We start from the raw sequence: 27,219 nt of genomic DNA on the forward strand, positions 1-27,219 counted from the left end.
TCTTGGCTGCCATCTTGTCCAGCTGTTGGAAAATATTATTTATGTTGTCGGTCAAATAGTTTTTGAGCTTTACTGCTAAACTAGATACGCAAAACAGGATTTATTATTCCCAGATGCTCCCCCAAAATATCATGTCAGAGACCACATCTTAGTTGTTCCAGTGGAAACAAAACCATTTGGAAAAATATAATTGGTCAAATATGTAATCCTGTCTAGCGAATAAAGAGTACAACATATTTGCAGATGTGTCAGCATGTGTTGATTATGTCTGTGTTGCATCTTGTCAATACATTTGATCCCACTATAAAACCTGTTTGTCTTCTTTTTAATAAGGAACAACTATTTGTGGGAAGGCAATTGGAAAAAAATAATCTATACAAATGTCCAACATTTTTGTTTGTTTACGGCTGAATTACTAAGCATGATGAATCCAAACTAACCACTTATTTTGTTATTTTTGCCTCTGCCGCAAGTGGTTTGTGGATTCCGTTGAATAAACAGTTGACTAACTAGCACGACGTGTTGTTTGGTGCTTGTAAAGCCTTCAATAATCCATCCATCCATCCATTATCCGCCGCTTATCCGGGGTCGGGTCGCGGAGGCAGCAGCTTCAGCAGGGAAGCCCAGACTTCCCGCTCCCCAGCCACATCTTCCAGCTCTGCCGGAGGCATGCCGAGGCGTTCCCAGGCCAGCCGGGAGACGTAGTCTCTCCAGCGTGTCCTGGGTCGTCCTCTGGGCCTCCTGCCGGTGGGACATGCCCGGAACACCTCCCCAGGGAGGCGTCCAGGAGGCATCCTAAACAGATGCCCGAGCCACCTCATCTGGCTCCTCTCTACGTGGAGGAGCAGCGGCTCGACACTGAGTCCCTCCCGGATGGCCGAGCTTCTCACCCTATCTCTAAGGGAGAGCCCAGACACCCTGCGGAGGAAACTCATTTCGGCCGCTTGTATCCGAGATCTTGTTCTTTCGGTCGCGACCCACAACTCGTGACCATAGGTCAATAATCTCTCACACAAACAGTGTAATGGAATTTCTAGCTCCCATAAAGCTTATTTTGTGATTGAGGGACTAATGCTGACTTTACAGTGATCTGAGTGTTTATGATGTGTTCAGGACAGAAAATACAATAAGCCAGCATGTCCTGTCATGTAACAATGCAAACTATGTGAACAACTTCTCACTCACAGACATGTTTCAGTATGGGCCTGCTGAACCTCGAGCGGCACGCTTCTCACGTCTGCAGTGGTCTTCTGTTTGTTTGATCTGCTTTGTATCCGTCGCTTGGTTAACGTATCCCGACAATTAAACAAACCCCACGTTAAAACAGTCTCATTTTTACAATCTCAGCACTGGCAACACGGAAAATCACTTGCACAAACTGAGAGTGGAAACTGCATCAGTCTGCGGCAGAGCTGAGCCTTCCCAGATCCTTTCAAATGGTTATCCATTTTAAACAAGTGTCTGTTCGGCTTTAAATAAAAAAAAAAAAAAAGGGCACATAGGAAAGAACATTCTTAGGTGGTTTAACTGCTTTGACTAGAGGCATAAATTAGTCGTGATGCTTATTTTCAGTGAAAACAGCTTCACATCCTGTCTGTTGATGATACAAACTTAGCGTTTTTAGACCAATGAGTCAAAGGCAGATGTCAATTCGCAATGCAGCACGGAGCCGTAAAGATCCTTCATAACGACTCTTCCTTGGGTGATGCCATTCCCGTGGTGGGAACACTGAAGTATCACTAAGTGAGCGCTCCTCACTTTTCCAAATTGCTGTTGGAAGGTCCTTGAAGATCCATAAAACAAAACCACGAGGGGGCAATTATTTTTTTTCGAGGACCTTCGGCGGCAGTTCTCACGATGACATTCTGTTGAGCAGCAATTTGGGGAAAACCGACATGAAATTAACATGAAAAAGAACTTTATGATCTCAAATCAGTTAAACCTAAATTATCCATGCCAAATTTTCAATTAAAGTGAATTTGAATTGTGTCTTTCAAAGGAAAATGGTGGAAATTAAGTCTTTTTGCCACTTTTATGAGTCACTTTCAGCCAGAGGATAAAAAAAAAAACAGGTTATGAATGACTTTACACTAATATGCACAAAATGAATAAAAAAAACACAATGTTGTGACGAGTAATATAAAAATATATTTAAAAAAAGTAATAAATTATTGTGGCTATGAGTCATACATGAACGAATGAATTGCCGTTTTCCATTTCCCCACAAAAATGTGTTAGCCCTCTGAACGAAATATTATTGCGAAATATATCTGTCTTCCATCGACTTGCTCCTGCAACAACAAGGATCGCACCACCACGAGTGTTGAACAGAATTCCTCATCTCAATAAAGTCAAGCACAGAATGTTCCACAACATTGCTCTGACAACTTTCTTTCCATGAAGACAATTTGTTTCTTCCACTCCATTTAATACAGCCATTCATCTGCACGATTCGCATCCACAAGATAAGCTCGGAATGTGCGTGTCATCTCAACGGAGAATAAAACACATGAACTGGAACTCCGTTTTAGAAAACGGCATAAATGGCAAGAGCTGATCACTAGAGTTCAAGCAGTTTGGCGTGGAAAGAATGTAAATGTCTGCGTATTTAAAAGGAGGCGAGCGAGCGAACGTGACTAACTTGGAAATCTGGCCTCATTCCATCCCAATACACCCCCCTGCTCTTTTTTCTCACTCCAAATGTGTTCCTCATTGTTTGTCGAAGGGCCTTGTAACTCTTAAAAGTCTGCAAAACAACACACAATTCCACCAATGCTACTCCGGGAGTCTCAACAAAACCAAATGGTTGATCCGAGTCAAATAAGCCACACATGTCCATATGTGAGAATGCACATCCTTTCCCTCAGGACACCGGGCCCTTTTCACTGTTATGATAAGTTAATTATTCATATAAATTATAGTTTGTGCTCTAAGTAGTTCAACATATCTCACAAAGGTCATATTAAGTGTTAAGAGTGGATTTCAGAGGGGGGGTGAGTCAAAGTAAAGCTCTAATTTCCAGTTTCCAGGAACTATGGCACATACACGTAGCAAAAATGTGTGTTTCCTACAAATGTTTATATTGGCGGTGAGGTAGGAAGAGCAGCATTAAGATTTGAATCCTTACGGCTGCTGTTTGGATGTCGCGGGGATAAGGGAAACAAAGGTTGGAGAATGAAACGTTGCAATATGGAGTTGCATAACATTAATTAAACTGCACCTGCAGTTCTTAAGTTTCCTTCACATATGTAATTATTGGTTAAAGTAACGATACATCTTATAAATACGCCCCAATAACCCTTTTTCTGTTTCTATCGTGATATACATGTACATTTAAACAGAGCAGTTCAATGTGGAGAAAAAAAAGGAGGGATCGCTAGTGATGGGAAAATGAAGCTTCAAATTTGCTTCATGAACCAGTTGTGGTATTTTTGAGTCCTCTAGATGGCACTGTTGGGTTAAATAAAGGGTTTAAAAAATGGCAAGTCAGCGAGCTTTCAGGCCAATGTTGAACAGAGAGTGCCATCTAGTGGAGTCCAAAAATACTACAACTGCTTCATGAAGCAGATTTCAAGCTTCGTTTACCCATCACTAGGGATCGCTATACACTACTGATGTTGATCTGAAGCCTCCTGCCAATGACGACTTTTGACGTCAAACTTTAAAAATGAGCTTCAAGTTTGGTGAGTGGACCAGCACAGTCCAACGTCTCATCATCCGTCAATGGGCCGAATCATCAGACGGACAGACTTCATGGAGTAGAAACCGCCGCCGTAGTCAGCCCAGAAGATCCCGTCCTGGAATTTGCTTCTGTAGACACCGCCGCTGTACCACACGCCGTTCAGATTGGCTTGGCCGCAAGCGTTGTACCACCAGCCTCCTTTGTGGAAATGGGCACAGTTACCTGCAATGGGGGAAGTCGGGGTGAGAAATAGTACGCAATTTGTGAAATTTTCTCTGCACTTGTAGTGTGGCACAATGGACCTTTCTTTGAGTTTTGGCCTCAACCGGTTACGACGTTGGAATGACCAAAAGAGCAGTTCGAATATAGGAACAAGGCTTTTTTTTAAATTTCGCAATTATTTTCTGTTACCCCCCAAATAGCAAGAAGAAAAAAAATCGGCCCCCCAACACCCACTCTCCGCCGCAACTATAAATAGCATTTTTGTTGCAAAACAAACCGACTCCGTAGAGTTAATACTCGCTGCGCACAATGAGAGCGCTACTGCCAACTACTGGAGAGGATGTGCAATTGCACTTAATTGTAATACGGCGGGGAAAAAAGCAGGTTCTCAGGCGGGCTTGTTTTTTTTTTTTTTGTTTTTTTTTTGACATCTTTGATCCTGTAATCCATCTTCGTTGTGTTGTACTAGCCCAGGCGAGGACAAACTGCGGCCCGGGGGCCACATGGGGCCTGTTAAACGTTTTAATCCGGCTACTGCTTCCGAGTGTCCTCTCAAATGTAGCGCGTACAAGTCCGGGAGATGCCATCCAAATATTCCAGTCTGCCGAGCATTTTCAACGTTTTCCATCCTACCGAAATGCCGTTGTTTACATTTGGCGCAGTGCATTGTGGGATATGTGACGTCAACCCCGGCAAGACTATTTTAGCGTCTTTAGAAACAGACGAGCAGATTAAGGTGAGCATTTTCCCGCGTACCTGAGAAGGCGTCCTTGTCTCGATCCAGAGTCGTGAACTGTTTGCCGTTGTGGCTACTGAGGGAGTCGCCGGCATTGCCCCGATAGGTGCCCAACCTGAGACGGTAGCCCTCGCTCTCGGGCTCGAGGTGGAAGCTACTGTACTGAGCGTACACCTTCTTGTCCATCCAGTCTTCCAGCTCCACCTGAAGCTTGTAGTCGCCCTGACGTCCCAGCTTGTAAATGCCTTCCAGACCGAGCCAGTACTCCCCATCCGTGTTGCCAAAGCCGCTCTGAGTGACAGGAAGAGTAAAAGGAAAGTTCTTACGCACTTAAAACTGCGTTAAAAGTAAGCCAAATTGAGTGAATGAGCAAATTCTTAAGTGTCAAACTCTGGCCTGCGGGCCAAATTTGGCCCACAGTGTCATTATATTTGGCCCGCCAGGCTATACCAAATGACTACTATATTATTTTACATTCTATATGATAATAGTAACATTCAAAATGATAATTGTAATTTTAAAAACTAAAAATTCTATTGGATTAATAAAACCACTTATAATAAAAAAAATCAATTAAAAAAAATCTGCATTTGTTTTTGAAAATTAAATTTTTTTAAAAATATTGTTTTTGAAAAAATTAAATGCTGGCCCGCGATTTTGTTTAAGTTTTTCATTTCGGCCCACTTTGTATTTGCGTTTGACACCCCTGAGCTAATCCTTTGCTGGGTCCAAAAGGGACCGAGCAGATGCTGGGTGATTTATTTGAGCATTGGGTTGAGGATTTGTCATGATTTTGACCCAACAATGAGTAACCTTGGGTTTACAACCATGGTTAAAAAATAACCCAATCTGCTCAACTCATTCACTGCCATTGACGGGTAAAGACGTCAAAGATCCCTTTTTTTATTATTATTTTTTTTTACTTGGCCGGTAGTGAATGAGTTAATATTCACAGCTACGGGTGAGTGTGTTTGGAAAACAACCAGAATTTTCATGTGTGTGTACGTTGTGTTCAAGAGTAGTTCCGAGCCACAGGAACTAATTAGGGCTAATCAGAAACAAATGTTAATGTGGTAATTTGTTTGTTGATTTATATCATGTTGATCATTTTTTTACGCACCCTCGCCACCCCAAAAACCGTTACCGCTTTTCACCATCAGCGAAAAAAGATATCCATTCAGCAACTCTCCCCATTTCCTTTTTATTCTTTACAAAATGTCCTCAAGTTTTCTGGCTGTGACACAGGAGGAACACAAGCTCTATTCTATTATTTCTGCGTGTAGAAGATGTGAAGAATTAATTTGGGGAAAATAACCGCCAGTTCTTTAAATGCGAGTCCAGTCAACCACGATGGACATCGTCAATCATAATCACGGACGGGAAAACTGGCTTGAACAATCTGGAAGTCTGGCGTTTGCCTCCACAATATTTGTACTCAGTGGAGACGTTTGAGGTTTATGATTTTGATGAATGATGGGGACTTACAGCGCCCCCCCCCCCCCCGCCCCCCCCCCCCTTGGGCTGCGTGTGTGTGACTGTTATGCCTTTGTGGGACAGCGCGGAGGCAAATCAACGTCAAAGAAAGAGCAATTTAACTCCCACTTTGACATTCTCATGTTGAATGAAACACCAAATGTCCAAGCAAGACTTGCAGCGGTGCTATACGACACCTATTCCTCACCGATCTTTGACGAAAGGGCCCATATGTAGCGGTATACGCGAAACCAACCCGCCATCCGTTCAGGAAGGCATCGCACTAGTAGCGGTTTTGGAAAGAAAACCCCGACAGATTGAGCTGTGGAACATATCTTTCCAGCAGGCCAGCTAAAGTTTCAACATGGAAATCTCAAAACGCAAAAGCCTGGGATGAATAACACCGCTGACGCTGCATTTTTGTTTTTTTTTTACAATAAAAACACAAGGATTCTGACCTATAGGAAATAGTCCGCCCCCACAAGGTTCCTGCGAGTCCCATAAAAGCAACACTGTTATGATATCTCCGGCTGAAGTAGTCTGAGGTTGAGGAAACACCAAACAGTGTCAGCGTAATCACCTTGTAATTTTCCCAGTTCCTGAAGAAGTTAACAGAGCCGTCTTTCCTGCTCAGAATCACGGTCCAGCCTCCGTTGTCCATATCCTGCTCACACCAGACTTGCAGGGACTTCTCGGCCTCGTCAGGTTTGATCAGATACATGCCGCTGGTCACGTGGCCGGCCTCTTGAGCCTCCAGACAGTCTCGGAATGGACCTGAAGGGTAAAAACAAGTCAAATGCTTGACAATGTCTTCTAAATCCATCGACCGTATATTTTGGACGCACTTTAAAGTCCCGAAGATCCCCCAAAACAAACGAGGCGCCTTGTCATGCAATGTGCCGAATGTATAGATTGAGCAACTCTCTCGACCATTGAGCCTGATCCCCTTGGGGCATTTCAGAGTGCACGTTAGCACACCCTGCTGGCCAAAGTCTGACACAGCTATGCCTTGAATTGAGTGTGACAAATACATTATGTGAATGCGTTTTTTGGTGATGGTGCAGGAGAAAGCTGGACAAAATGGCAGCTGTCCACGATGTCGTAGTCTGTTTGATCATTTATGTTATTGTAAGCAAGAAACATCACAGGGTTTAGACTGAAAAAAAAAAAAAAAAAAAAACACTGCCCAAAGGACACCACTCACGTTCCTCTAAACAGCCATGTGATTGGCTGAGGCTGACTGGCTCCCAAGAAGCCTCTTTTTTTGGTGTTATTTTTATTTCTTTCGTGGATATGAATGGCATGAGAGATGCATTTTGGATCAACATGCCATTAGCATTTGATCATGTCAGTCCAGTTTTTAAGACTTGGGTCGAATCCATCCGAAGTCAGCGATTGTGACCACGAGCAGCTTTAGTGGTTCACAAAAGAAGAGAAATCAATATTTTTGGGAAGGGAAAAAAAAATGAATCGGTTTCCACAATGGGCCATCTTAAAGGCATCCGAGCACGCCGGCTTTCCAGAAGAACCATCCGTCTTCGATATAGCGGCTTCCCCCTCACTAAACTGAAATCGTATACTAATCTGTTGGAGTAACATAAACAAGATGTGATCTTGGGCTTTTGCGAATTAGGCCACGTGTAATTTGTTCATCTGCAGCGATTACACGACACCGTCTCGTTTACGTTTTGGATTTTCTTTTCGATTGTATATCTCATTTGCGGCTTACGTAGGATCATTCTGAAGATTTTCACTCCGAATCCCACTGAATGAGGATTGTCATGTTTTTTTTTTTTTTGACGATTCATGCAAAAACATTGCTTTTTTTTTTTTGGACATCTGGTCGAGCAGCTTGCCGGAGTAATAGTTGCGGGAAAGCAAAGACTAATTAGGTCACTTTATTAATTAGTTCGCCTCAGTCCTTCCTCAACTACCGTATACACTATGTCTGTTTTTCATCAAGACGATTCCTGTAGCTCGGGATTTTCAATTACAATCATGTGCGTTACAGTCAACAGGAAAATAAACCCGGTGCGACTAATGATACAATAGCAACGTAAAGATTGAGAAAGAGTGTGTTGACTTCTCTTCATGGCGTAGGTTGTGAAATATTAAGAAGTGGATTTGGTATAACAGAGGCACTTAGTGGTTTGAAGGCGATCATGGCAGTCTGGGTTGGGTCCATGTCTGCAGTGCAGTGGAACCCAGTAGGATCATTTCCATATACAGCTGCACAGAAACCTTACACACGTTATTATTCTTGGGTGAGGGGGAGCGAAATGTGCAAGGAATTTCTGTTGATGAGCAAAATGGAGCTGGCGAGATTTTCTTTGCTTTGCTTTAAGTCCCCAGCCTCACTTGAGACATTACAACATTTTTTTTTCATTTCCATACGGGTCTTTTAGACTTTGTGTTGAGCAAGGACTCCGACTGCAGCTGAATTTGCAGATCTTTAACCTTTGAAAAGGGGGCCAGTGGACCACCTGCAGCTGAACTCAAAGTGAGTGTGTAACATTTTCTTACGGTTGACCTGCAAAGTTGTGAATGCACTGCAAATGAATGAATAAACCCAGAGAAATGCTCGGTTCAGTTCAATAAGGGGCAATCATAATGCGTAAAAGACTGACGGACTGACCAAATGACGATTGTTTGTTCGGTTTAGGGCTGTCACACTTAAATCGTTAACGCCGGAGATTAATTTTAAAATGTTTAACACATTTACAGATTTTTTACTTCCCCAAAAAATTTGCATACTTTGCAAAGCCAAATTCAAATTAGCTGTACATCAGCTCAGAACAAAACACCATGCTAGAACCCATCCCAGCTAACTTCGGGCAGTCGGCGGGGATTTTATATTAATTCCAACATAGTTCTAGTAAATATCTGTTGCAAGCTTCACCAAAAGAAAAGTGTGATTAACAGCAATTAATTCCGGGAATTTTTGCAATTAATCAGTGATAAAATTGAATATATATTTATTATATTGATTTATTCATTATTCATTTGCAGTACTGAGTTCTTTCATGATGTTAAATAAATAACATTTCCAGAGTGTACGGCGCACCCGCATTAAAACCGCAGCAGCTCTTTTTTGAATAAAAAAATAAAATAAATAAAAGATTTACAAGCCGCTGTTTTCTATACTGGAAAAAAAATCATCATTTACTGCATGTACAGAACGATTTTTTACTATGAATGCACATAAAGGTGGTGCCTTTTAACACGGCAACAACTTTGCTAATTAAAACAGAAGACCCAAGAGAAAAAAAAAATCGAGATTTATTTTGCATATTTTCTGAACTATAGAGCGCCCCCAGTGGTGAAAGAAAGAAATCCACAGAAAAGCCGCACCGCTGTATTAGCCGCATGGTTCAAAATCGAGGTAAAAAGTAGCGCCTTATAGTCCGGAAAATACGGTACAAATCACATTGCACAGTGCGCCGTTCTACATCGAATTAAATCGTTCCACTTTCAAATGATCCGTCCTTGAATCGTATCCAGACAGCTGCAAATGATAACGATCATTTTTCTCATTTCTGCTTTCATCCTCACTCACCTTCAGCACTAAAATTCGTCTGAGGGGGTTTCTGGACCTCCAGGGTGCTTCCCGTTGGTGACGGCCCCGATCGAGAGCCCCTCTCTCGGGCAAAGCTTCCGCTATTATCCCCTCGGATCTCGTTGGTGAAACGCGGGACGTTAACGGGAATGTTCTCAGGCACCACGTGCACCATCGGCGGGCCAAGAGGTGGCGGCTCTTGTCTGCGATCCTGCATCTTCATACAACTTTCTTCCAGAGCTCCTATCACCACCGACTGGTTGTTCACCATGGCTGAGAGGGCGGCGTATTTGGCTTCCAGTTCCTTGTAACGGGACGACAGCCGCAGCGACTCAGCGGTGGCGTTCAAGATGCGCGTCTCCAACTGAGCCAGCTCCAGAGAGTTATCTCGCTTCCTGATGATCTCGTGCAGCAGCTGCATATAGAGCTGGGTCACCCTGGAGTTCATGTTCCTGCTCTCTTTCCTCAGCAGCTTCATCTCGTTCACCAGGTTCCCGTCCACATCCACCACCAGTTTCAGAGTCTCCATCTCACGCCTTTGCTTTGACAGAAGGTCGCGCACCGCCGCCACGTCGAGGCGAGTCACTCGGTCTTTCTCCGGGACTGGACCTCTGGCTGCGCAGATGGGACCTGTGATCTTCTGCTCGGGAACCAGGAAGGTGTAGGAGCACCTGCTGTTTTCTCCATTGGCCTCCGGAGCTCTCCGTGCCCGGGAGAGGATTGGATTTGTGACGAGGGCTTCACTCTTGCTCCAGAGGCACAGACCAAACAAAGTAAACAAGCTCCACATTCCAGGTCCCATTCTTTCGCTCTTGACTTATCACCATAAACGACGATTTCTGTGAAGACAAAGAGAAGAGAAGATATTTTGTGTCAAGGTTTTATCACCTTATTGTGAGGAAATTCCACCCTGTCGCTCACATGTTTCTAATTTTTGTGCGTCACCGAGCCCCAAGGACTCGAGTTGCTATTTATAACATTCTCAGAAGCATTTCAACTGATTCCTTTTTCATAAATGGCCTTTTATTTTCCTAAACCAGCTGGGTACTTTCCAAATACAACTCATTAGTGGTTTCGCTTTAGTCAACCAGTTGTTTTCCACTTACACTGTTCACATAAAAAAGTGCAAAAAATCATACGTTTCTTTTTTGACAAATGTATTGTAGCTTCTTTAAAAGACCACGTCAGAATTCCATTCAGTTCTCGACTTTTATTTCTTACAGAAAACAGCTCTGTTGGCCGTAACCGATCAAAAACCGGGCAACTCACTCCGCCGTTTTTAACGGATCTCTCTCTCTCTCTCTCTCTCTCTCTCTCTCTCTCTCTCTCTCTCTCTCTCTCTCTCTCTCTCTCTCTCTCTCTCTCTCTCTCTCTCTCTCTCTCTCTCTCTCTCTCTCTCTCCCTCTCTTTCTCTCTCTCTCGCTCGCACACACCTCCAGTCCAGTGAGTTACACGATGCATTCACAGAAATCGGACACAACACAACTCAGAGAAACTCAAACGTCAACACGAGAACAGTCAACCCAATTCGTTACAATATTTTACGCACTGAAAATAATTGCAAAGGCAGTTATGTGAAACTCCAATTCCAGCTCATATGGTAAAACCTTCAGTCGGTGTAATTAAAAAGCACCATGGAAACGCAGACCCTCTGGTTCATTTGTGGTTACGCTCGAGACATCACAACCACCCACCTAGCAAAAATTGTCAAGATTCATAGTTTCTTTGCATTTGCTTGTGGGCTCTCTTTAATTATAGCCCTCGCCACGTCGGTTTCAGGTGTCCGGGTGCGTGCAAGGGCTGGGATCTGAGCGTCAATTTACCTGCGATGAGAATTAGCATGCTGACGGAAAATAAAAGTCAGTCTCTTGTGGATTCACGCAGTAAAAGGAACACTCGCACCCCGTTCAATGTGTGTTATTCCATCTTGGCTGACACTAATAAAAAAAAATCGGAATTTGTGTAAGAAATTGAGGAAATTGATGGGTTTTAGAAGAAGCGGGAGGAGGAGGAACGACTGATTTATGAGCGCTGCATTATTGAGTCAATGTTTGGCAGGAGCGCGTGTGTTCTTTGGTTCTTATTGCTTTTGACGGGCTATCAAATGGAGAAGAAGCGGGTGACGTTCAACTATGTGAAAGTAAAAGCTGTTTTCCCTCCAATAAGCAGGCTTGGCTCGGAAAGTAGGGCTAATGGGCCGCCAGCTTTGCGCTGATCTTGGCACGACGGGCCGCATCCATCCAGAAGGCCGTCTGCTTGTCTATATGGCCAACGTGATAAAGGGCACGCTAAAAAAAGGGGCTGGATTGTTTTCCTAACCTATTTGCTGAGGATTTTTTTAGAGCATTGGGTTACTTCAGCCCAAGGTTGGGTTCATTATTTTGACCCAGTAGATTGGATTCAAGCTTGGATTCGAAGATGTATCGTTATTGAAGCTAAAGTTCACTCTGTTGACAGCACAAACTGTCCAACAAGTATTTTTGTTTTTAGCGGACACAAATTCAGAAATCTCTCTCCTTCCTTCTTTGCTCTTTATCAACATGTGAATCGTCGATCTGCTGAACGTGATGATGTCACGCAATACGCCCTTTCTCACGAACACGGTTAACTGCCACTGCCCCGTGGTGGCTGAGAAAGTTGCCGCTTTCAAAAACGCTGCACATGGAAGTGAATACATTCTACACATGAATGCTTTCCGATTTTATGAACATCACTGTAATCTGATTACTTGGCTGGTAAAAGTAACACGTTCGATTAGCCATTACTTAAAATCGAGTAATGAGTGCTTTTAACCCGTCAGTTTTAAGAATATAAAGGCATCGAAGAAACACCGCACAACCTACTTCTCAGTGGCGCTCCAAACAAGTCCGACAAAGAGTAACAACAAATGCCCAAAAGGGAGAAATAAATGAGCTCAAGACTCAGACAAGAAAGTTTGGTCGGATCATTCCTGTGGTCACCGCTTGATGTGTGTGCGTACTGATGAGTCTGCACCACACTTAATGGGAGAGATCCCAAAGCATTACAGAAGCTCAAACTGCAGCTCAGGAAGAAATAATACTCCTTTTGTCAGCGTCACTGGAAAAATATGCTCTCCTTCATGTCAAGATTTTGTGTGTGGTTTAAATCACAACAACTTAGTCACAGAAGGAAAGTGTCCACGCACGTACAGACATTTTAAACAAGTCCCCGTGGCTGTCACATATGGTAAACAATAATCTGCTTGTTGTACGGGATTATAAACAATCCCAGTCGAAGGAAAAGACACTTTCTGGAAAATGGGCCATGTGTCAGAGCTCAGAAACGCCTTGGCACTGTCAGTCCGATAATTTCACCCGCAGGGTACTTTTTCCCCCTGTCTTTCTGCAATCATCATTCGGCCGCCCGTCTGCCCGAGTTCCGAATATGAATCTGACAGGAGCGACGATGGGCTGTGGATCTCATCGGGACGTCTTTTGACCTCCACGCCCTCTTCGCTGTCATTCACGCCGGCGAGGCCTTTCACGGAGCCAGCTGCCTTCCGTTCTCGCGGCGAGACCTTTTCGCGCCATATCAATCCAGCCATTGCAAATAAACATGCCAAACTTTACAGAGGTGGCTTCTTCTGACCACTGGCTGACAAATGTTGATGAGCCTGAGTCGGTTCCAGCAAACATATGGCACAAAATATTACTTTCCAGAGAATCCTGGTTTTCACATCAAACTTTCTTGAGGTTATTGACCGTGCCAATTATCCCACAGTTTTTTTTTTTTTAACTTGGAACAGACAGATTTAATCAGTCTGTTTGGATCCTGAGGGATGACATTTGAGCTTTGTACATACTGTTTATGATGAGGAGGTCTGCAAGCAGACATGCAGAAAGAATGTCAAAAATAAATATAAAGCCGCTTCCTCAAAAAGAGGCTCCTGACTTTTGACGTTTATGTAAAAAAAAAATGTCTCGCACACTTAACTCATTGACTCCCATTGACGGCTAAATACGTCAAAGATCCATTTTTTTTTTTTTTTTACTCTGCTGGTAGTGACTGAGTTCAATGACGTCTTACCTCTCTCGGTTGTCGCTTGATGCAGGTTGAAGGATGCAGGCCGCTGTCTTAGCTGCGTTGAGTTGTCATAGCCTCCATGATCTCCTCACGCTCCCTGAGTCTTTGCTCTCATTGACAATGAAGGCCCGCTTCCAGTCGAGCCGGCGCGGTGGGAGAACACCAGAGGGTGGTCCATGCGCAAAAAGAGGGAGGCTGATGCTTTGGTTTTTCTCAGTAGTCGCAGGAAAGAGGAGGCTCGGCCCTGCCTTCTCGCACTGATGTCATGTCGAGTTTTTAGAGCACGAGCCACTCCTCCTTATAAAAAAAAAAAAGAAAAAGTTTGCCCACAATTAGAAAAAGGTGAATACAGTTTTTTTTCATCCTTTCCTCTTTCTTCCTTTTTTTTTTTTTTTGCACAATTCTAACCAACGTGAATGTTGACAGTCCGGTAGCTTGAGGATGATGATCAGACGTATGTTTCGGATTTATTCTCACCATAAGCGACATGTTTGCGCATCTTGTGGTGGCCCAAAATGCTTTTATGGCGGGATTCAAGCGAGAACGACTCCCCTTGAGATAAATGTTTTGAAACTTTGATGCATGGGGAAGCTCGGCATGAGGCGACGTATTTAACCATGTGGGAGGACAGCTTTTTCACGACAGGATGTTTTTATTTTGGTAGTGTGTGAGTGCACGGAGCGTGGGTGCTTGTGCGTGACCCACAAAGGGGATTCGTTTGTTTATGTGTGTGAGTGATTGGGAATAATCCTCACTTGTTGAATGGATAAATGTTTGACGTGAAGTAAAAGCAAATAAAAGTGTGTGTGTTTATGTTTGACCATATGCATTGAAAAAATATGAGGCTGTTCGAGCGGGATGTGAGACAGTGCTTGGGGAAAAAATGGTGGACGTTCAGCAGAATTTTTCATTCGGCGTACGTGTATACTAAATCGCGATCCAATACAAAAGGTCAAAAAGCATGTCTTAAATTCTAATTTTGTTCAAACACAACCCTCAGAGCAATTTAGCCATTAGCCCAGCCGTGGGCAAACTACGGCCCGGGGGCCACATGCGGCCCATTAAATGTTTTAATCCGGCCCGCCGAACTTGAAAACAATTAAGTGAATAAACCTTTTTAATGTTTTATTTTCTAAATATTGTGTTTTTTCAAAGACATATATTGTTGTAATGCTTTTGTTCACTTTCATTTCAAATTAAATGTATTTTTTTGTCCAATCAGGTGAAGTTACCAAAACACTCCATCCGTCTGCTCCTAGCCCGGCCCCTATGTCAAATTTTAAAACCCATTGAGCCCTGTCAATCAAAAAGTTTGCCCACCCCTGCTTTAGCCTCTTCCTAAAATTAGTTTATTAAAATTTATGTATTCATTTTTAATGTGTTTATCTCATCATGTAATCGGTTAATTGAAGCTTTGTAAACAATACAAAAAGCAGTACAATAAACCACCTAAGAAATCAATAATTAATTTGATCGTTAATTATAATTGCATTCATTATCATCAAAATATAAAACGATAATGAATAATTTTATTGCGGATAGCGCAGCTGGTGGACAATTGTTAATTCTTGTAAATAAATGACAGATCACATTGTTTTGCTGCACGAGAGGAAATTTATTTGATAAATGCAGAATTGATACAACGGAGCTGCTTGAATTCGGACGCTATCCCACTAACAAAAAAAAAAAATTGAATAATTTCGAAGTTTGATTGCATATTCAGAAAAAAACAAATCGCAAGGGTACAACCATTGGTCCCCCTTGTGGTGAAACTTGATCAATACTTTCCCCACAATTTATGAGAGGTATTGTCCCTTGTTTTTATTCAACACGTACGCACGTGTGCAAATCCAGGTGCGGGAAAGAATGTCGCCAAGTGCTAAAAATAGTCTGAAGCGACTGAGAAGCTCACTGCGTGACGTCACGCCAACCGACCAACAGGCAACACTCGCCCGGCTGACCTTTGACGATCAGACGTGTCGCCACTTCTTCAGCTCATTTATTTATTTTTTTTTTTTTACCACTTCTCTCTGTTTCATACGTTCGTGGTGGATCACAATGACGCCTGCCGATGTAAACAAACGCAAATAACGTCGTTGCCCATTAGCGTGTTGTTGTTGTTTTCTAATCTCGTGCGGATTTTTTTTTTACTCCTGCGGCATGGTGAGTTTGCCCATGCCACTGTTTGATTTTGTTCATGTAAGCAACATTTGTTTTGTGCACTCGAATTTGCAGAGATGTGCGGGATTATGTGATTGAAGTGAGCTTTACTGCTGCACTTGAGTTCTTGTCCTGGGGATAAAATTAGCCTGGTGCTGCATCTTTAGTGATCTTGTGTCATTGTACTGTGAGTGAGTTGTCGATTCAGATCATAAAATACACACACACGTTTTAGACATGGAGCGGAGGCCGCTGGAGAAAAAATGGAAACAAAAAAAAATTAAATTAAGTTGCCGCCGTCGAGTGGAAGCGCATTAAATTGTTCTTCCGGTCACGATACATAGCTGGCAGAGATAGAAAAATTAAATGCATTATTTGTAGTTTATGATGAATATGTTTTGGACTGATTAATTATTCACGACCAGCTAAGTAAAAAAAAAAAAAATTGGAACTTTGACGTCGTTAGCCGTCAATGGAAGTAAATGAGGAGAAACTGGATAATCTCTTCGGGCACGCTACGCAGTAGTTGTGGTTCTCAAGTGTTGTCACTCTGGGACCAGCATTTGAACGAACATTTACAAAATGACCAAAGAATAATTATATATCAAACAGTAAATAAAGTTACATTGTATTATATATTATATTTTGTAATTACAATGTTATTACTACAAAATTATTTAAAGTAGTCTGGAAATATAAAACGAATGAAGCGTAAAAACTGTGCATGCTTTCTTGTACCACTTATTTTGTTTGGCTTTCTGTGCGTCGTTCGTATAACCTCATAATACTCGGTAGCGTCGTACAACCGAGTTCACGCCTTTATTTTTTGCTTTGCAGCCCACCAAAAATTTGGTCCAAGCCTACTAGTTGAAAATCACTGATCTGCAACCATTCAGGATAGGGAATTTGCACCCTGACAACACACAAAACATCTGGTTTCATTTTTGGACGTTTTGCGCACGTCATAATGTAAACAAATAGTAGTCGCTACAGCGGGGAGTTCCTGTAATTTGTGTTGTGCAGGTTTCTATTCTCGACAGAGATTTTACAGTTTTCATTGGGGAGAATATGACCAAAAAATAAATAAATAATAAATCAGGTTGCAGTGTTGGTCCCACACCAAAATGTTGCTTTGAGCAATATCCCGGCATTCAAAATCTAATTTCATCCTTTGAGATTGCGCAGGTGTACCCGTGTGGCTGTTTATTCCCGCACATGTTGCATGACACTTGCACTTGCCTCAGGACTGGGACGGCCCCCAGACGCTGTGTGAGCTGTGCTTGGCTCAGGTGTGCTGCAGCCTGGATGAGCTGTGCAGCAAGCGAACAGATGGCTCTCTGCTCCTCGGCTCGGCGGCGCTCTTCCCTCAGCAGGTCGCTGACCAGCTTCTGCACAAGATGGCCTCAAAAGGTCAGTCTGGAGCAGTCCAATGACGACAACCGAGTTGTTGTGCATTCATTTATACAGTACTGTAGTGACGGGTAAACGGAGCTTCAAATCTGCTTCATGAAGCAGTTGTAATATTTTTGGACTCCTGTAGATGGCACTCTCTGTTCAACATTGGCCCGAAAGATCACTGTCTTGCCATTTTTTTAAACCCTTTATTTAAACCAACAGTGCCAAATTTGGCCCGCAGGCCAGAGTTTGACACCAATGAAGCACATTTACTAACCTTCTTTATGAAATGTGCCATATAAATAAAATTGCCTTGCCTTAAGTAAGCACATTTTATTTACTAACCAGAAACAGGCCACTTAAAATGAATCAGCGGTCTGGATCCGGCCCCCGGGCCTTGAGTTTCATACCCACGCTCTAAATAGATTGGAAACATTCTCACGCTTTTTGCTTATCTAGGAATACTGAATGACCAAACCATTGGGATTTTCCGGGATCACAAAGAGCTGCGTTTGAGCCGAGCCTGCATGCGGCGCTGTCTGGTGTCTGCGGAAGCTTTCCGACTGGCCATCTGCCCTCACCGGCTTCAAGAACTGGATGCATCCTGGACTGCTGGCGACATCAGCGCCGCTAAAATCATCTCCAGCTTGGCATCCAACCCCAAGTGCACATCCAGCCTGCACAAATTATCCCTGACCGGCCTGCGTCTGGACTGGGCCTCGCTGGAAGAAGACGGCGTCGGCGTCCGCTCTCTGACAGGCCTGCGGACGCTCAACCTGGCCAGCACCGACCTGACTGACGTCGTCTTAGAAGACGTCTGCACTCTCCCGCAGCTGGAGACCTTGGACATCTCCTGCACTGCCATATCGGACCTCACGCCACTCCTTCGATGTAAGCGGACGCTCCGATGTTTGATTGCCCATCGCCTTCGGCGCCTGGCGATGACGTCGGCAAGTTTGCTGTCCGTGCTCGGTCAGCTTCGCGCTGTGAGACATTTGGACTTCTCCGATGACCATTTGACAGCGGAAGAGGGCGAGTGGAGTGACGGAGATTCACTTGTGCGGCTTCTGCGGGCCGGGCCGGAGGTTCTACCCTCTTTGGTTTCTTTGGACGTGTCAGGCAGGAGGAGAATCAGTGAGGCAGCTGTCAGTGCCTTTGTGGAGGCGAGGACGGAGCTGGTCTTCTTAGGTCTGCTCGCTACTGGAGTTAGCTCCTGTGGTGGATTGTTGTCGCAAAAAAAAATCAAAGTAAGAATGTGCTGCCTCACTTTTTAATTTTTTTTATTTTTTTTAATTGAATAGATTCATATGCTTCACCATGGCGCGTCATTCTGCTCGGTGCATTTCCTGTTTGACTGACAACGCTGGTGTGCGTGTGTTTAGGTCACCGGGGAGGCTAATGAGAAGCAGTTGTGTGAGGCCCTGAGAAGGTACAGAGACAGAGAGTGCTTCACCCGAGAGGCCCTCTTCCATCTCTACAATTTTACCACCGACTCGCACAAACCACAACCAGAATTGCTGGAGGTGATGTAGTCCCCCCGTTCGTTCCCGTCGCTTTCTGCTCGGGCCACTCGAAGTCAACATAGCTCACCGTATGAGTCATTTTTGTGAACGTCACCTGAGGCCATTTTGATTATTAGCCGGCCACAATCTGAACACCTGCCCATTTTGTTTTGCTAAATATAGAGATTGAGACTGCCGACACCATTTTACATTCCGCGATTGATGGCCGATTCGTTCATATCTAAAAAGTACAATGACACAAAAGTCTCACAATTCTTCACAATTCTAAATGTTGCTTTTTATTTGAGTCGGTATTTTAAATGTGTTGGGCAAGCTTGGCATTTCTGCGCATTTGACTGAGGATGGTATGATAAACAATGACTTCTCAGCCATGTGCTTTGCTTTGCGCCAAAGTAAAGATTTTGATTGACATTGACTGTAAGAATGAAACGTGCTTTACCCAAAACGATCTTTTCAGATTATGTATTTAGATCAATTGTTCGTAAAAAAAAGCATAGTTAACATAAATGAATTGTGGCAAAGTATCAAAGGATTTGAGAAAACTGCATCAATGTGAAAATGACATTTTTGTTGCTCTGCCCTTCCACCTGAATTTTCGAACCACTTTTTGCTGTTACGATCCACTTGAATTGCGTCTAAGTGGTGCAGTACCCAAACAGACCAGCAGATGGTGCTGCACCTAGGGCTACAGTGGATGGCATGGCCGAGCACAGCAGATGGACGCTTTTAGAATTGTTTGGCCCTGGTAGAGGATTTATTATCCTCACTTTGGATCTCGTACAGCGACTATCTGTCTTCAGATGGTCCTCACATGCTTACCCGCAGGCAGTCAAACGTGAGAACGCAGTTGAAATGAATCAGCCAGTTGCTGATTGTGCTGTTGTATATCTTGTAGCTGGTGCTGAAGGCCATGCAGAGTCATCCTGCATGTCTGCACGTCCACCTGGTGGCCACGGCGTGTGTGTTCAATCTCACCACTCAGGATCAAGCCGAGGCCATGTCTGTGGGGCTGCTCTGCTCCACCGTCACCCAGCTGCTGCACAGCATGAAGACCTTCCATGAACATACGCAGGTGGCGCTTTCTGTCTGTCTCTTTCGGTCCGTCCGCCTGCCTGTGGAGCCACAAGCCCACATAAAGTAAAAAAAAAAAATAAAAAATTGGACTTGTGGAGACGACACATAATTAGACTAGTGGTCCGCAACCACTGGTCCGCGGGGCCGTACTGGACTGCAGGCCGTTTAGATCCAGGCCGCACATATAGATTAAAAATGTATAGAAATAAATAAATAAATAAATGAATAAATTAAAAAAAAAAAAAAAAAATATATATATATATATATATATATATATATATATATATATATATATATATATATATATATATATATATATATATATATATAATTTTTATAGTACATTTATATTTATTTATATTATTTCATTATTCTTCTCGAACTAAAATAACCTTTGTCACAACTACATCACTGGTTGTGTTTCTTTATATTTCAGGTCCAAAAGAATTGTCTCCTGGCACTCTGCAGTGACTATATCCTTCAGGACGTCCCCTTTGACACGTCAGTTTATTTTCATTCCTTTCCATGAAAATATTTGGAGCTCATGGATGCACGGTAGCCCAGATAATCTCAGCAATCTTTGGCCTTTATAGACTGCTTTTCCAGATGTATGATTAGAGCGCAGGAAATGTCCTCACGGCTTGTGTGCATATTTTTGCCGGTGTATTTGTGTTGCTCATGCGTGCTGTGATTACGGTGCAGGTATTTAGCGGCCACGCTGGTGATTAACTGGCTGAGCAGCCATGAGGATCCCACTCTTCAGAGGATGGCTGTCGCTGTCATCTCCATTCTGGTGGCCAAGGTCAAGTGAGACATTAGCGTACGGTAGAAACACATTCGAGCACCTGTCGCTTCCTGACTCCTGTTTGGAGCTCTTCAAACGACAGTACATCAGACAACTGCAGGCTTGAACTCATCCCAGTTAAACTGACCAATTCCCCTGTGGGATCAAAGAAGAGCTTATTTTGTTCTTGTAGAAGTTAGTCGGCTAACGGTCAACAAATTCTTACTGCAATTTTAAATTTGAAATGCGAGTTAACTTTTGTAGATGAATATGTAAGATTGTGATGTGTTATGTAAGGGTTAAGTTCAGCGACAGATGGATTTTTTTTTTCTCTGAAACGTCGTAGCTATAAATTACAAATCAAATCAAAAATTGGATCAAACTTAAAAAACAAAAAAAAAATGAAAATATCTCAAAACCTTGACGTGCAAGGGAAAAAAAGTAAATATATTTATTAAATTAGTTGCAAAAATATGTTTAAGGAAAGTGTAATGAAACCATTAAAATATATTTATTTCATTTTTGCAGTTATCCACAGCGGAAGTTGCAAAGCTTGGCGAGGATGTCTTCATAATGAAAGTATGTTTGCACTTTTAGTGGATTTTAAAAATCTCCACGCACGCCTATTCAAATGACAAAAAAAAAAAAAAAACATTAAAAAATTAATTAATTAATTAATTTGACCTGTTTGAGAGGGGTAGAAAAAATAAACAACTGACATAATTTTCTTTCGGCCAATGAAGTTGTACACGTTAATATTTCACATTAATGATGGAACATGTTTGGAAATGTTTTTCCTTGGTCTCGTTTTTTTTTTTTTTTTTTTTTACATTTTCCACACAAAGAGGGCATTGAAACAAGGGTGTGTAGACTTTTTATATCCACTCTAGTTCTCTCTTTTCTCTCACCTGCTTGATTTCCATTCACCTACTGCATCAAGGCGTTGACCCGTGCGCTCGTCCTTCTCAGCTCGCTGCACCTGAACATCCTTTCTTCTTTATAAATCTAAAAACAATGAAAATACTATTTTGATGACAAAATATTCCCTGTACAATTCCCACCAGTGTTGTATTTTTTTTTTCTTCCCAACAGCAGTTGTTGGCTATCGTACAGCAAAGGGCCATGTTCGGAGTGGTCGACTCCACTCTGAAATTTGCTCTGAGAGCTTTGTGGAACCTGACAGACGAAATGCCCGTAGCGGCCCGCAACTTCATCGAGTGTAACGGTTTGGAGTTGTACGAAGAAGTTCTGGAGGTAGAGATGCCGGAACGCACAATGCAACCTACAAACTGCAAATGACAAACACAAATTTAAATTTTGTTGAGACCTTTACTTTAAGTATTTAGTCAACTGACATTCTGGTTATTGTTTATATACACACATTTTTTTTTATGTTGTTTGAAAAAAAATTACTATTAGGTGTTCTTCCAATGCGCAGAATTAAATTTTATTTAAAACAACCATCCTTCTATCTCTCTCTCTCTCTCGCAAACATTTGAGCCTTGACTCGCAAGAACACTCATTCATGCTTTTTTTTGTTTGTTTTGCAGTCCTACTACAATGAATCTTCTATTCAGCAGAAAGTTCTCGGGCTCCTGGTGGGTTCAGCTTGAATTGCGATACGACTTCAAAATGTGGCTGATGTGACTCCATGTCATCTATTTCCATTACGTCTTTAAAAAGTTTTGCCACTATGTTACAGAACAACATAGCGGAGGTGGAGGAGTTGCAAACGGCGCTTATGGAGGGAGACCTGTTGGAGCACATCCTCAGCCTCCTGAAGGACACCGACATAGAAATGGGGGTCCGCTACTTTGCTGGGGGGGTTCTTGCTCACATCACCTCCAGACCAGAGGCTTGGATCCTGGATGAAAAGCTGCGCAGCACCATATTAAGGCAATTGGTGTGTGAATCACAAATGTTTTACTAAATAGAATGAAGAAAAAGCTAGCTCTTACCAATTATTTTGGTTTCTTCATAGCATGTGTCCATTGCAGCGTGGACTCAACTGGATAAAGAAATGGTGTTTTACAGGTGGGACAGACTTATTCTGTTATTTTGAACACGGACATTAGTCAAATGGGGAGCAAGCTATCCATCTATCTAGCAAGCTAGCCATCTGTTTAGCTTGCTATTTCGCTAACTATCTAGCTAGCTAGCTATCTGTTTAGCTTGCTATTTCGCTAACTATCTCGCTATCTTTCTAGCTAGCACTCTAGCTATATAGCTAGATAGCTAGCTAGATAGCTATCTAGCTAGACATTTATCTAGCTAGCTATCTAGCTAGCTAGCTAATTAAAAGCTGCATTTTGAAACATTTCATACAGCTAGTCTCACAAATTAAGCTAGCATATCTTTTATATGGTTAGTACATATCTATCAAACTGGCTAAGCTAACTAGCATCTTTCTAACGAGCTAAATTAACCGGCATCTGTCTGTCTATCTAATCCACTTAAAAAATAACTGACCCAACTTTAGGTTGTTTTGTATCAAAACAACCCGACTTTCTGGGTTATTTTTCGAGTTTGGTGCGGCTAATCAAAATGGATTTTCCCTATTCTTTCTGTTATCTCAACAGAAACTTGCTTTCTTATGTAATCCTCCTCATACAGTTTTTGCGTGAGATGTCATTGGATTTTGGAGCTGTACCAAATGGTTGATGTCACCTCTGTCTTTACGTTTAGGTCATTCCGCCCCTTTTGCCACCTGCTTCAGACACATCAACCCACGGGAGTGCAACTTTGGGCTGTGTGGGCCATTCATTTTGTCATCACGCATAACGGTAGGTTTCTTCTTGCTGGATGAACTGACTTCGTTTTTCTCCACATTCACGCCTCAGGGCTCTTCTTACACGTCCGCATGAGATAGATACGGATTCACATGAGGAATATTTCCGAGGTGGGCGGTTGTCAGTCAATGCGAACCTCTCTCACCCGCCCTTTCGTTTCTCGCTCCATCCTCCTCTCAGCTTCACAATACAGCTGGATGCTGGAGCGAGAAGGCGTGACTGAACTTCTGAAGGCTCTGGCTGCTCATCCCGACACACACTCCATCATTCGGGGACTATCGCAGAGCATCTTGCTTATGCTTGAGCGCCCGGGGCCCATCAACAAGCAGGCAGAACCTCACAGCTCTTAGCAGAATTGTTTGCTTTTATTTTCCACGAGGGGCTTGTGAATGCGTGCTGAGATTTTGCAAGATGCAATCAAACCAAAGCATAAATAGTTCATGTGAATCCGCATTTTATACAGCGAGAGAGAGCGAGCGAGAGAGAGAGAGAGAGAGATAGAAGGATGGCTGTTTTATTTAAGTATTGGATAAACTGTATGATAGATATATAACTATTTGTGCAATCATTTTGATAAATTGTTTTGTTTCGAATAAATAAACACGGTGAGTGGTTCTTGCCTGTGCGCACAAGTGGCCACTAGAGGGTGCTTGAGTGCTTTGGCTTCACAGGGCTGATGGTGCGAAATTGACGTCAGTCAAATCTCAAGTTAACTCAATGTTATTTATATGGAAGCTCAACAAAAGTGCTCTACATAAAATAATCAGAGGTATAGAACATATATAACATTAATAATATAATTCATAAATAGCATAAAAATAGTAAACACAATAAAAAAAAACTTATACATTGCAGAATCTCATGCAAAGTGTTTAAAAAACAGAAAAATTGTGCCGGTTAAAATTAAATTAATTTATTAAATTAATAAATTAAAATTAGAATTTGAACAAAGAGCTGATATTTTTCCATCCCCTGTAAGAAACTTCATTTACTGTTCTCATTGTTCTTTTTAAAATAATAAATAATGGATCGATATAAGAAAAATAAGCAATGTCTGTTTCACTTAAAAGAATACCGCAAGAGGTTAACATCATTTAATTTTTATACAACTTGTGACTTTTCCAAGTTATATAAAGTTAATAACTTAAATATATAAGTTTCTAAATATGTTGTTTCATTCTCACATTTGATTTCCTTGTCGTTTATTATTAATTGTGTGTCATTGAATGGGCAATTTGCAAAGATGATGTATTTATTTATTTTTTTCAATCGACAATTAATTTACTTAAATTAAACCATTCTTTCAAAATGTTTGACTCTTTTTCCACCATACTAAATAATTCTTCCAAATCATAAGACGGAATATTTCTGTCATCTGATCGGATCATTCACATAAATTCAAAACAACAGAGGGCTTAACATCGACCCCTGAGGAAGGCCAAAGGTCACGGTTTGGAGCTGTGACCAATAAAAAAAAAATTTTTTTTTTTAAATTCTCAAATTGGATTAATTAACATGAAATTGCAGTTCTGACTTGTCAACTCACAGCTAACTTGAAGATGCAAGTCATCTTTAAATATAAAATTTCACGTTTGCATTCACTTTCACACTCCAAATTCCGATTGAACCAAATCCACTTAATATGTTAACTAAAGAGCTTTGGGCCGATTTCCTCCTTTGGCTTTCTGCTTCTCCATTTGCACTGTTTAAGCTGGCTTAGCCGGCTGCTGACGTCACGCTCGTATCACTCTGATCATCTCGCTCTCTATTGTGCACAATCATGCTTCCCAAAAGTGGCAATATTCTCTTTTCAAACGGGAGGATGAAGCCAGAAATAGACATGTCACAAGAAAACTGCCCAAAATATCTGGAGGAAAAAAATAAACAAAGCCTAACGGGAGGCTAAAAAGAGACCAGCTGCAGATAAGAGGGATAAAGTGAGGGAAAAGATATTTAAGAGCATTTCAGGCTTGGGCACTTTGAATAAAAATATAACGGGGATAATTTTCCGAGTCCATGCGTCTGTCCTGGTCCCATCGAATTGCAGCTTACAGATTTTCATTATCTCGCTCGTGCAGATGCCTCTGTTGGATCGGCATTACAGTACATGCGAACCTGTCTGGGCACAAACCGATGCCCATTCTTGCCATTGTTGCTGCGCAGCGAACATATTGTATATTTCCCAGTGCACAGACGGACGCATCCAAAATCCTTTGAAATGACTTTGGGCCGGGGCACCGAGCCGGCAGGCTTGTGTGCGGATATGGCAATGAATCAGCAGCAGCATCAGCACTTCCTGTTTGTCCGTCAATCATCAGCCAGAGGACAGCTACTCATAACCGGCACTGCAAAATACAGCGCAAGAGCGAAATCAATATACAGGCCTTCTCCGCTGGCCCAAACGCAAGTGATAAGAAAATGAAGCTTCAAATTTGCTTCATGAACCAGTTGTTGTATTTTTTAGTCCTCTTGGTTTAAATAAAGGGTTTATATATATACATATAGTATATATATATATATAATTATTTTTTTAATATATTTTTTTTATTTTATATATTTTTTTCTTTTTAGATTTTAGTGACGTCTCTAATTTTCCATCATCTGATTTGTTCAGCTAAACATTTCTGGTTGGACAAGTGGTTCAGGCAAGGACGATTAAAAATACATTTTCAAGGTGACCTTTTTAAGAAAAATGTGACTTTTTAAGTCCAGGTCAACCAACACCGTTTCCTGGCTGGCTCGTTGGAACTTAAATGGATTTTTGGAGCACTTTAAGAGCAATCTCTCGGAGCGCTAGAGCTAGCTTGCGCAGCCAGGCGGGATCAAAGAAAGTAGGTCTTCTGTTTCTGCATCGGAATCTCTGGTGAGAATTATGTATTTTGTTTCACATTTTTAGTTTGAAAAATAACAGATTGCGAACTGCACTGTTGTGTTTGGGAGTTATTTGGAGATGATGTATTGGAAGCTAAAGCTAACTTAAGCTAACTGTGTTCCTTGCTTTCGGAATGATGTTCAAATTTGTAAAAGGCCTCTGTCTTTTCTTTAACACCATTTTAGCATTTTTGTAGATTATTTTTCAACCTAATGTTTTTTTTTTTTTTTTTTAAGAGATTAGGTTACTTAAATCTCTCAGAGGCCCATAGCTTGAACTCACCACCCGCCACTGGAACAAGTGCTAAAAACTGATGCGACTGTATTATATAACAATAAAAATAGAAACAAACTGCGGCTTTAGTGTGACTAAAGTAAATACTTTTAAGTTGAATCCAGAAGGCCTCATCATACACAGTTGGCATGTTTGCCAGTTTCTGCCTAAGCATTTTATGTAACTTGGGCTCATGCTAATTTCATGCTGTCATGTCGTTGCAGCAGTGATTATAAGTGACTTAGTTCTTTTTATTTATTTATTTTTTTGCAACCGGAATGCAGGCTCCCACTTCCTCATCCCCCCCATGTCTAAATTTGTAAGTCATTTTGCTCCTCCATGAGAAGGATTTTCTTCCTATTTGGTGAGTGTGTGCGTGAAGTCGATGAGATGGCCTATTACGGCGCGTTAGAGACGCTCATACTTGATGTCACATCTCCCGTCAGCTGCCGACGTGGCGACTATTGCGCCTTGACTTCGGTAGAGCCGCACGATTGTGCGGAAGCAGAAAGAGCCACAGGCCGGGAAATTTATGGGGGGGGGGGGGTTCTTTTACACTAAAGTATGCGAAATTAATCCAAGAGCGATGCAAAAATAAATTTGTCTTCACAAAATAAAGACCAACAATTGCATGTA

The 27,219-nt window shown here is 42.1% G+C and overlaps 2 protein-coding genes across 6 annotated transcripts; one reads left to right on the top strand and one right to left on the bottom strand.

Annotated features, from left to right (window-relative positions):
- Positions 1-1,789: 1,789 nt before the first annotated feature.
- LOC148326307 (angiopoietin-related protein 1-like) lies at positions 1,790-13,894 on the bottom strand. Of its 4 annotated transcripts, none has more exons than XM_088312147.1 (5): positions 13,717-13,894; positions 9,670-10,508; positions 6,694-6,887; positions 4,661-4,931; positions 1,790-3,904 (listed from the first exon to the last, which is right to left on the bottom strand). In XM_088312147.1, the coding sequence occupies exons 2-5, from the start codon at positions 10,469-10,471 to the stop codon at positions 3,714-3,716; spliced, it is 1,458 nt and encodes a 485-aa protein (XP_088168273.1). In that variant the 5' UTR covers positions 10,472-10,508; positions 13,717-13,894; the 3' UTR covers positions 1,790-3,713. The 4 variants fall into 4 exon arrangements, with proteins under 4 accessions (XP_088168273.1, XP_088168274.1, XP_088168276.1 ...); XM_088312148.1 differs by lacking the exon at positions 13,717-13,894 and adding an exon at positions 10,776-10,872; XM_088312150.1 differs by lacking the exon at positions 13,717-13,894 and adding an exon at positions 10,809-10,863.
- A 1,789-nt stretch (positions 13,895-15,683) lies between these two features.
- On the top strand, positions 15,684-24,656 carry LOC148326308 (protein zyg-11 homolog). Of its 2 annotated transcripts, XM_088312140.1 has the most exons (14): positions 15,684-15,876; positions 17,118-17,283; positions 17,728-18,515; positions 18,651-18,791; positions 19,687-19,863; positions 20,302-20,366; positions 20,568-20,667; positions 21,178-21,228; positions 21,742-21,903; positions 22,200-22,247; positions 22,352-22,552; positions 22,631-22,683; positions 23,335-23,432; positions 23,619-24,656. In XM_088312140.1, exons 1-14 carry the CDS (start codon positions 15,874-15,876, stop codon positions 23,786-23,788), a joined length of 2,223 nt encoding a protein of 740 aa, XP_088168266.1. In that variant the 5' UTR covers positions 15,684-15,873; the 3' UTR covers positions 23,789-24,656. The 2 variants fall into 2 exon arrangements, with proteins under 2 accessions (XP_088168266.1, XP_088168267.1); XM_088312141.1 differs by lacking the exon at positions 21,178-21,228.
- The last annotated feature ends 2,563 nt before the right edge of the window (positions 24,657-27,219 follow it).

The sequence above is a fragment of the Idiotropiscis lumnitzeri genome, chromosome 12 (assembly GCF_059441095.1).
Source record: "Idiotropiscis lumnitzeri isolate Australia: NSW breed Sydney's pygmy pipehorse chromosome 12, RoL_Ilum_1.0, whole genome shotgun sequence".
NCBI classification, from domain to species: Eukaryota; Metazoa; Chordata; class Actinopteri; order Syngnathiformes; family Syngnathidae; genus Idiotropiscis; species Idiotropiscis lumnitzeri.